This window comes from Triticum urartu, chromosome 7 (assembly GCF_003073215.2).
Source record: "Triticum urartu cultivar G1812 chromosome 7, Tu2.1, whole genome shotgun sequence".
Taxonomy (NCBI): Eukaryota; Viridiplantae; Streptophyta; class Magnoliopsida; order Poales; family Poaceae; genus Triticum; species Triticum urartu.
The window spans coordinates 276,419-287,808 of NC_053028.1; the positions used below are offsets into that span (position 1 = coordinate 276,419).

At 40.0% G+C, this 11,390-nt stretch overlaps 1 protein-coding gene across 1 annotated transcript; it reads right to left on the reverse strand.

Annotated features, from left to right (window-relative positions):
- Window positions 1–390: 390 nt before the first annotated feature.
- LOC125523112 (putative zinc finger protein CONSTANS-LIKE 11) lies at window positions 391–2,944 on the reverse strand. Its single transcript, XM_048688165.1, has 3 exons — window positions 2,413–2,944; window positions 681–1,057; window positions 391–514 (listed from the first exon to the last, which is right to left on the reverse strand). Exons 1-3 carry the CDS (start codon window positions 2,845–2,847, stop codon window positions 391–393), a joined length of 936 nt encoding a protein of 311 aa, XP_048544122.1. The 5' UTR covers window positions 2,848–2,944.
- Window positions 2,945–11,390: the final 8,446 nt, after the last annotated feature.

Here is an 11,390-nt window from a genome sequence, read left to right on the forward strand (position 1 = left end):
GTACACATAGACAAGCATTGCTGAATTATTACACCTTGGTACCAGTTCCTATAACTACCTCCCTAAGAAGAATGTGTCCCAAAACTATCTCTGTAAAAAGAATGAGCACAAAACTATCAAAAAGGAAAGAAGAAATGCCAAAAGAGAAACTGAGAAAGGGCTAAGATCTAAGGTGCAACAGCCTTCTCCACAAATTTAGAGCTATGTATACTGTATTTGTGTGGTGTGGAGAAGAGTGGTCTACCTAGGCATGATTGACTATACATAAAAAAATGAAGATGTAACTACAAAAAATGTTTGCTTTTTTGTGTATATATGCACTGTCTATATGCAAAACGAATGGAAAAAAGGAGAAAAAGAACGAAAAAATCGACCTAATCGCTTATGAATTTATGCTGCATCTGAGTGTAGTATGTGTTGGTGTTCATTGCTAGCCTTTGCGAATCTGCCCTTGACCCGCTTCCGCGTGTCCGCCCTCGCTTTGCGGGAGGCGTACATAATCTGCTTGCAGAACCTGCAAAATTCATCCAAATTGAAATTTAAAGTCAAACTTGCATCAGTTGCAAACAAAAAATAAACTTAGACTTGCATCAAATTTAAACTCAAGCTCGAACCAATTGCAAAAAAAAGACATCTGCATATAAAAGAGTTGTCAAATGAAAATAATAATTTAGACTTACTTTCTGTTCTTCTTCTTCTCGTTGTACCTTTGCTTGGCCCTGTCCCTTTCCTCTCGCTTCTTAGCAATGGTGCTTGGATCTTGCTGGTGATGAGCCGCCGCCGCTTGCTCATCTGTGGCCAGCATCTGCGATGGCTGGTTGGCGTCATGACAGCTGGTGCCGTTCTCCGGTGGTGGCTGTGGCGACATTAGGGGCATGGAAGGGCAGAAAGTAGGGAAGCCATCGAGGAGATAAGACAGATGGTGATCGTTGCCTCCCATGGATTGGAGAAGAGTGGTCGATGTCATGACCGGCTGGCATGACGAGGAGGATGGATTATAACATGAGTATGATGACGAGAGGAATTGGCAGATCGATGGTGGCAGCTGCTGCTGTTCCTGTGAAGAAATTAAACCAAGTTCACAATGTTATTGTGATCGTCGAATAATAACTGGGTTGCAAATAATTAATTGTGCTAATTAGCACTGCGATTGAATGAGTGAGTGAGTGGTCTGTATGTGTATATGTACCTCAAAAGGGAGTGAAGGCCCAGCTGAGTGATGACCAACAAATACTCCATTAGTATTCTCAAGCCCAGAAGTTGAGCAGGCATTGCTCCAATCATCACAGCCGAAGCTGCTGTTGCTGGTGCCTCTTTGATCTCCTACTATTGTTGTTGTTGTTCCACTCGCATCGCATATCTGAGGTCCATCCTCCATGAATGTATTGAGAGAGTGCACGACAAATTAACAGAATGAGTACTCATGCGCCATCCTAGTTAAGAAGTAAGAAAGAGATATTCAATCGGAATTAGCCTTCGATTCCTCGAGGCAGCGAAAGCTATCTTGGCAAGCATTGTTGGCTTTAATTGTGTGCTAGAAATGATGGAAGGTTTTTAGTTGATTCAATTATGTCTGTACAATTTTCTCAATTAGGGAAAGACATCATTTCTCCATCATATACTCCATTACTAAATGAAAGTTATTTTCAGATTCTTAAATTGGAAGATTGACAATTAGCCTCGACCCATTTGAAGTATGTAGCAGTCCCCTGTTCTCCTTGAAAAAGCTAGATTGCAGCTGCACATTTTTCATTCTCAAATGACTACATTTTGTAAAAAGGAAATCCTTCAGCTGTTTTTTTTTTTTTGGTTTCTTCGCTCCCCCTTTTTGAAAAATAAAGTTTTTGGTTTCTTCAGGCTTCACTGATTCTGCAGCATATGTGTCTGCATTTTTATCTAGAATTTTTTTGGCTTTTCTGTGTGGTTTATACAGTGAAACCAACCAAGATATGCGTTGAATAGCGATTAGAAGATAATCTCAGTCATGTCAGCCAGACAAAGATCCAAGCTTGGCACCACAAAAATTGAGCAATCTTTCAGAGGAGAAGTGAAAATGCATGGTACCCTTCATTAATCATCGATCCACCATTACATGCATGTACCAGGTGATAGTAGATATTCATTTTTTTACATCACAGATAGCACACTCCCCACTCCATATATTGTCATCATTCTCACTCACTCACTTTGTATATATTGTGATGATTCCCTTGATCGATACATAGCAGCACTACCCACTGAATTTAGTCAGTGGATCACACACAAGAATGTATCACGCAATCAAACTGTCCACGTAAGAATTGGCACACAAGACAAGATCATCAGGGAGAGTGAGTGTGTCTCTCAATTGCATATATATACTGGAGCAAAAAAAAAAAGAAGTGAAATTTAGAAATAAAGATGTTGAGGTACCTGAACCTCCTGCATGATTTGGGGCAGCTTTTCAGCGAGCCAGGCGTCGAAGTCCTCCTGCGACGAGGGGGCCTCGACGGAGAGGATGCGGAGGATCTCGGCGGGCGAGGGGCACCCGGTGTACTCCTCCACGATGGAGCCGCCGCCCGGAGGGGCCAGGCGGTCGGCGCAGTCGCCGCAGAGCGTGGACCGGTTGCCGGCCATCTGGCAGCGGATCGCGGCGCGGGCGACGCCGCAGGCATCGCAGATCGGGGCGCGCGGGTGGAGGGACGTGACATCGTTGACGCCGTGCACGGCGCCGTCGCACTCGAGGCAGAGCCGCGCGCCGTCGGCGGAGCAGTAGACGACGGCGCGCTCGGTGCCGCAGTTGGTGCAGGCGGACGACGGGGGCTGCTGCTGCTGCTGCTGCTGCTGCTGGTGGTGGTGGTCTGCCATTACGGTGGCGCGTGAGGAGAGTCTTGATGGCACTCCACATTCATCTACCAGCAGCGCATCCGCAGTGCAGTTGGCAGGGGCGGCGGTGGCGAGTGGAGGGGCGGATTGGGCGGCGGCGCCGGCGAGAGGGGGAGTGGTGAAATAGGCGGCGGGGGAGTGAGGAGGAGAGGCCGGGAAGGTTCTTGGCGGTTGGTTGGTAACCGCCAAGTCCGATCGACAGGTAGCGTGCATGGAGTTCTCTCGAGACGTGCGTCCAGCAGCTTCCTTTCCAGCTGGAGTGGTAACCAACCGCCACTCCCGACGGACCCGTCCCAAGACGTGTCTAGACTTATTGTGTGAGATTTCTTTCTCTTTTCTCTTTTTGATTGATCCAAAGAAAAGGCTATGTCAAAAGATCAAGGATAAGTAGTGCAGATATTTTGGTTGGAGAGAAACGAAATCTCAAGTAGTGGAGTATGTTAATTTTAGTACAGAGTGTTGTGGAGTTTGGTTGGTGTCACATGTCACATGATTGAGTCGTCGGTCTTGTAATTAACAGTCCTATAAATAGAGGTGCTCCCTGCAAGGAGACAACTATCTCCACTTCTATATAAAGATCATGGATGAGTAGAAGAGATAAGTAGTGGCGACTTTTTGCGTGGAGAGAAAAGAAACCCCAAAATAGGCAATGTTAAGTCAACTAATTTTAGTAGAGTGCTTGTGGAGTTCTATTTGTGTCACATGTGGATCGTAGGTCTCATAAAAATATTACAAATAGAGGCACTCTCCAAGATCGGATCAAGACGGTTATTCATCACCCTTATCATGTTCGTTTGTTTTGGGTATTCGCACGTTAATCCCCACGTGGTCTGTCGGAATACGCATATTCGTGTTTTGCATACATGCATGTTTCTGGAAGTTTCCCTCATACTTGCATGTTTATGTATTTAGGTGGCAACAATGCAGTTTAGGATTTAGAACATGTGTGTAAAGAACTCGGGTTTAAAACTGGATTCGTAATGTATGACGGATCGGTGTGTAACAGAATATAAGAGAATAATAATGTAGAGTAAGCATGACAAATGTGTGTTTGTAGAATAAATGAGTATATTTTTTTATTAATAGTGTGCAAAGCACTTTGTTATGTTACGCATGGTGGTTTCGAGAGATAGGTTACAGTCAGAAGTGGAGGTGACATTTAGTGGACTTGTATATCTAAACATAAAAATAAACTGCTAGTAAACACTTACCAGAAAATAAAATTAGAATGTGAAAATACATTTATGAAAGTAGCAAAATGTAAGGGACTATATGTAGTGAAAACTATCTTAGACAAATTATAAGCGCTAATGGACGGCCACCGGATCCCTGAGAGCTCAGCCAGGTCTAGTGAAAGTTTCACATACCGATTTCAAAGAACTAATTTCACACATAAGTAACCAGCTTGACAAATCACCAGTTTCACATACTAAAATAGATTGAGTGAAATAACTAGCTTGAAACATTGAATTTAAACGTTTTTTAAATGTATCAAAGATTGGTCTTACTCTGAAAGTGTTGGTACCAGGAGCTCAATATATTTTAAAAAAATCGAAAATGAAACTACAGCTTAAAATATATGAATGATTGAAATAAAATCTCTTGGATTTCATTCATTTCATAAAACCATATTTCACACACTTAAAAGATTGTTTTCAATCATTTGAAAAAATACATTTCACTTATTTAAAAAAATATTTCAATCATTCTAAAAAGATTTCTTTCATTTCAAAAAACCGATTTCACTCCTTTATGTTGAAAGACATGTTTCAATTTTTTCCAAAAGATAATTTCACTCATTGCAAATAATTAATTTCAGTAATTTCAAGAGACTGGTGTATGTGAATTATAAATGAAACTAAATGAGTGAAAGAAGCATCAACAAAAAACACACTGAATCGGACTCCAGATCGACGTGCGTCCAACAACCTCCTTTCTAGTTGGAGTGGTAACCGCCACTCCCGACGGACCCATGCTTCCTTCCTCACGATCCCATGGACGTGCATGTTTCTCAATGAACCCCAAATTCTTGATTAGTTAAAAACGTGTGACAAGATTTTTCTAGACTTTGCGATGTTTCCTGTTCTTTTCTCTCTTTGAAAAAACACGCTATGTCAAAAGTGCAAAGATAAATAGTGGAGATATTTTGGTTGGAGAGAAAATAAATCTCAAGTAGTGGAGTATGTTAATTTTAGTACAAAGGGTTTTGGAGTTTGGTTAGTGTCACATGTCACGTGATTAATTCGTCGGTCTCTTCTACCAGTCCTATAATAAGGTGCTCCCTACAAGGAGACAACTATATCTAGTTCTATATAATTAAAGATCAAGGATGAGTAGTAGAGATAAGCGGTGGAGACATTTTGCAGGGAGAGAATAGAAATCCCAAAATAGGCAATGTTAAGTCAGCTGATTTTAGTAGAGTGCTTGTGGAGTTCTATTTGTGTCACATGTGGATCATAGGTCTCATAACAATCTTACAAATAGAGGCACTACCCAAGATCAGATCAAGTATCTCCGCTTATTTGTCACCCTTATCATGTTTGTTTGTTTGGGGTATTCGCATGTTAATACCCACGTGGTCTGTTGGAATACGCATATCCGTGTTTTGCATACATGTATGTTTCTGGATGTTTCCCTCATACTTGCACGTTCATGTATTTCGGCTACTATTAGATTAGGTGACTTAGTGGCAATAATGCAATTTAGGATTCGAAACAAGTGTGTGCAGAACCGGGGCTTAAAACTCAGTTCGTAATGTATTGTGGTGCTGAACAAAGTGTATGACATATCGAGGTTTGAGGTGTGTGATACGCCTGCAACATATCTACAATTTTGATTGTTTGATGCTATTATATTATCATTTTTGTATGCTTTATATGCCATTATATATTATTTATGTGGACTAACCTATTAACTTTGGAGATTTCTATTTTTGTTTCCCTCCTTCCTTAGTTGTGCTTAGTTTTGCCCCGCCAATCTAACTTTGCTGACCTTCCCCCTCCTCTACTTGTCTACGCCCCACAAAAGGCCAAACGGTGCCTTGCTGCTGGGTCAAAGTTGTTGAACATTACTTCACCCGATGCTGAAGCATGGGACATACCTTAAATGCTGACATGTGGGACTGGTTAGTTGATGGATGCGTCATATGTTTGAAAAAAGGGGAATGAAATATCTCTGTCTCTCTCATTTCTCATCCCCCACGGCCTGAGCAGCCCACCTGCACCACCCACTTCCCACCCCCAATCCAGCGGCTGCCGTCGGTGATGACGACGCCGTTGGAGGTGTTCTCCACTGGTGACGATGTCTTTCTGGAGAAGTGCAAGGAGATCTACTCCTGGTTTCCAAGTACGAAAGCTCTGGCGGAGCATGTGTTGCAATTTTGGATAGACACGAGGCCGGTCGAGATCCCACGGATAATTCCAGATCGAGTAAATGGGCTGACTTGTATCAGGGTTTTTGTCTGGGCAATGTGTGAGGCAATGGAGTCGTCGGATCCCCGTCAGCGAGCTCGATGGTATTCATACGAGTCTCGACGCAACCCGTCGGATCCAGAGGTCAAACGAGAACTCGCAGCTCTTCCGGGGGTGAGATACGTGCAGCCTCCTCCTGGTATGTTTCTACACACAATTATGCCTGATAATGTGGAGGAGTTCATGAGGACCATCGTAAGGCCTACGCCCGAAGACGAACAAATGGTGGAGTAGGACGAGGATTGGTTGTCAAAGCCTGCTCCGACTGCCGACGAGCAGATGGTGCAGGAGTATGAGTATGTAGAGGAGGATAGGTATCCGTACGTCGTAAAGCCTATGAGCGAAGCCGGCGATGTTTTAGTGGTTATCATGTACAAAGCAAAGTTGGAGGATGAGTGGTCGCCTATAGTTGTGTAATTGGAGTTGTCATGTACTGAAATCTAATTTATTTATTTATCGTTGTACTAAAGTTTGCTATCTTCATCGTTGATGTTCCAATGTTGTTGATCCGAGATGTGTATGCTACCTTATGTGTTGGATGCTACCTTATCTACTAATGTTTGTTTTGTTTATCGTTGATTTCTTCCAATGTTATGGATACGAGATGTGTTTGCAACCTTATGTACCGAAATTTCTCATCCTTCCTTCACAAGAAATGAGAGAAAGATCTTTTTTACCCAACCCATGGTCCGCTGAGATAGACCATTTCGTGATTTTTTATTTAAGTTTATGGTATTGCCAGTTTATAAGTTTTCCCACAAGCTAGTGCACATAAAACGCCCCCATGCCAAAGAATTTCAATTTTTGAGCATCTTTTCTTTCTCGGTAATTTCTTTTAGATTGTTGTAAAAAATGCATGGATGAGTAATCATATAAAATGGTTGGGAACTTGACATTTTTATTTGTATAGAATTCCTACATTCCAAATGTGCAAGCTAAAAATGATTTTTCAGAATATATAATATTATTTATTGCACCTGCTTCACAAAAAGAGTCAAGCATGGCACTAGAAAAAGGGAAAATAAATTTGTATGTACCAAATATTCAATCCTTTTTTGGAATGATTGATCACAATGGCAACACCCTTATTAGTTCCAAAAATGGGCATGATCATCTTGGTTGAAAGTCATTGATCTTCATATGAGATAGGTTAGTTTGTGAATTTTTTTTCAAGTTTATGGTATTGTCAGTTTATCATTTTTCCCAAAAGCCATTGCACATAATAGGCCTCCGTTCAAAAGGATTTCAAATTTTGAGCCTTTTTGCGTTTTCTGTAATTTCTTTCAAAGTTTTTTCAAAATTGCACGGATAACTAATCATATAATTTTTTGGGAATTTGAGATTTCTTTGTGGATATCTACATTCGTAATGGGGAAAGTGAAAATGATTTTTCAGAATTTATTGGACCAAACTAGCGCACAATTGCAGTTCAAATTTGAATTACTTGATGTAAATCGACATAATTCAATAAGTCAATGAAATATGGTAATATCGCTCTGAAATTCATGAAAAATTGATAGTCAGAATCACATGTGGTATATTTTAGGTGAAAAATGTAAGGGCACAATTTACAATATTAGTTATGGCACTTGCTTAAAAAGAGTCATGTATAAAACTAGAAAAATGGAAAATTAACTTTTTATTTATGGTATTGTCAGTTTGTCATTTTCCCCACATGCCATTGAACATAAAAGGCCTCCATGCAAAAGTATTTCATGTTTTGAGCCTTTTTTTCATTTTCTCTATTTTTTCATACATTGATGTCAAAATTGCATGGATGACCGATCATATAAAATGGTTGGAAATTTGAGCTTTCTTTGTGGATATTGGCTAAATTCCTAATGTGGAAGCGGAAAATGATTTTGCAGAATTTATAGGACCAAACTAGAGCACACTTGCAATTCAAATTTGAATTACTTGATGTAAATCGCCAGAGATTAAAAAAATCAATGAAATATGGCAATATCACTCTGAAATCCCCTGGGCGCGCTCCCTGCCTCGTGGACAGCCTGGAGGTCCACCGATGTACTTCTTCCTCCCATATATACCCATATACCCTAAAAACTTCGAGGAGCACAATAGATTGGGAGTTCCGCCGCCAGAAGCCTCCGTAGCCACCGAAAACCAATCTAGACCCGTTCCGGCACCCTGCCGGAGGGGGAATCCCTCTCCGGTGGCCATCTTCATCATCCCGGCGCTCTCCATGACGAGGAGGGAGTAGTCCACCCTCAGGGCTGAGGGTATGTACCAGTAGCTATGTGTTTGATCTCTCTCTCTCTCTCGTGTTCTTGAGGTGGTACGATCTTGATGTATCGTGAGCTTTGCTATTATATTTGGATCTTATGATGTTTCTTCCCCTCTACTCTCTTGTAATGGATTGAGTTTTCCCTTTGAAGTTATCTTATCGGATTGAGTCTTTAAGGATTTTAGAACACTTGATGTATGTCTTGCGTGGGATACCCGTGGTGACAATGGGGTATTCTATTGATCCACTTGATGTACATTTTGGTGATCAACTTGCGGGTTCCGGTCATGAACCTATGCATAGGGGTGGCAGACGTTTTCGTCTTGACTCTCCAGTAGAAACTTTGGGGGCACTCTTTGAAGTTCTTTGTGTTGGTTGAATAGATGAATCTGAGATTGTGTGATGCTTATTGTATAATCATACCCACGGATACTTGAGGTGATATTGGAGTATCTAGGTGACATTAGGGTTTTGATTGATTTGTGTCTTAAGGTGTTATTCTAGTACGAACTCTATGATAGATTGAACGGAAAGAATAGCTTCATGTTATTTTATTACGAACTCTTGAATAGATTGATCCGAAAGAATAACTTTGAGGTGGTTTCGTACCCTACAGTAATCTCTTTGTTTGTTCTCCGCTATTAGTGGCTTTGGAGTGACTCTTTGTTGCATGTTGAGGGATAGTTATATGATCCAATTATGTTATTATTGTAGAGAGACCTTGCACTAGTGATATTATGAACCCTAGGCCTTGTTTCAACGCATTGCAATACCGTTTGTGCTCACTTTTATATTTCTTACCTTGCTGTTTTTATATTTTCAGATTACAAAAACCTTTATCTACCATCCATATACCACTTGTATCACCATCTCTTCGCCAAACTAGTGCACCTATACAATTTACCATTGCATTGGGTGTGTTGGGGACACAAGAGACTCTTTGTTATTTGGTTGCAGGGTTGCTTGAGAGAGACCATCTTCATCCTACGCCTCCTACGGATTTATAAAGCTTAGGTCATCCACTTGAGGGAAATTTGCTACTGTCCTACAAACCTCTGCACTTGGAGGCCCAAAAACGTCTACAAGAAGAAGGTTGTGTAGTAGACATCAAGCTCTTTTCTGGCGCCGTTGCCGGGGAGGTTAGCGCTTGAAGGTATATCTTGAGATCTTGCAATCCAATCTTTTTGTTTCTTGTTTTAGCACTAGTTTAGTTTATAAAAGAAAACTAAAAAATATGGAATTGAGTTTGCCTCATACGCTTCATCTTTTTAATATCTTTCGTGAGTATGATGGAAAGGAAAATTGTGCCAAAGTGTTAGAAGAAGAATGCATTAAGATGCTTGGCACTAAATCTTTGGATGATGAGCATGATTGCAATGTTGTTAGTATGAACTCCTTGAATATCCATAGTACTAATGATGATTGCACTAGTTATGATGAAAATGTCTCCTATAATCATGTCAATTTTTGTGGAGTGCATAGAGTTTGCAAATACACACCAATTAGGGAAGATAGATTTTGCAAGAGGCATAAGTACTTAGAAACTAAATGGTTGCAAGAAAGGCTAGATGTTTGTGCTGAAAATTTAAATTTTCTTAGCCGTACTTGTGAACTAAAGTGCTCATTTAACCATCGGATGCAAATTGTTCCATGATCTAATCGTTTCCAAAAATTGTGATGACTTGATTTCCCTTGCACATCATAATGAACTTAGTTTGCTTATGGGTTATGAAGAAATGAAACGTATAACTAACTATCTTCCAGTATTTGCCCGTGATAAACTTCTTGATTTTGATCTAGAGGAAATTTATATGTATTGTGCGGTGAATTGTATTGAAAATCCTTATATTGCCAATTACATAAAGAAAAGAAAACAAATAGAAGATGAAGAGAATACTAATGAAAGGGAAGAGACTTCCCAATATCATCCTATTATTTCTTATGATGAATCAGGTAATGAGGAGGAGCCTTCTATTCAACCAATCTCATTAATAAGGAGCTCCAAAAAGAGGGTTGAACCCACACATGATGTGAAGAAGAAAAAGAAAAGACGGAGAAGCAAAGGTAGAAAGGTATCTCTCCCAAATAATGTTGCTCAAATTACTCATTGTGATGATGATAATTGCTATACTATTGCTGCTCTCCATACTATTAACGATGAGAGTGATTATGCTTATGATATAAAAAGGCCCAAGCTTGAGGATGCTATGTTTGATGAAGATGATGTTTTTGAGAATATATTTGCTAAAATTAATGTTTGTACCAATCTTGGGGATGCTATGTTTAATGAAGATGATATTTCTAGCCACCCAAGTTTTGATATGCAAATTTGTTATGAGGATAGCATGCCTCCTACTTATGATGATTATATTGATGAAAGTGGATTTGGAAGAGTGTCAACTTTAGGAAGTAATGATCCACCTATTTTGGAGGATGTTGAATCTTATTATGATAATTATGAAAGTGGATTTGGAGAGGTCATGACTTTATTTAGTGATGATTCCACTATATTGGAAGAGGTTTCAATCGATTATGATGAGAACAAAGTTGCTACTTATGATGATTATTGTGATGATACTTATGCTATAAAAGTAGTGATGATTATATTTATAAAACTTGTCATGATTATGATTACCCTTTTTATGAACATTACTCTTTTAATGTGGAAACAATTTATAGTATTTGAGTCTCTTATGATACTCCCACTATTCCGATTGAGCAGAATTTTGCTTATGTGGAGAGTAATAAAATTTCTATGCTTGTAGATCATGAAAAGAATGCTTTATGTGATGGTTATATTGTTGAATTCA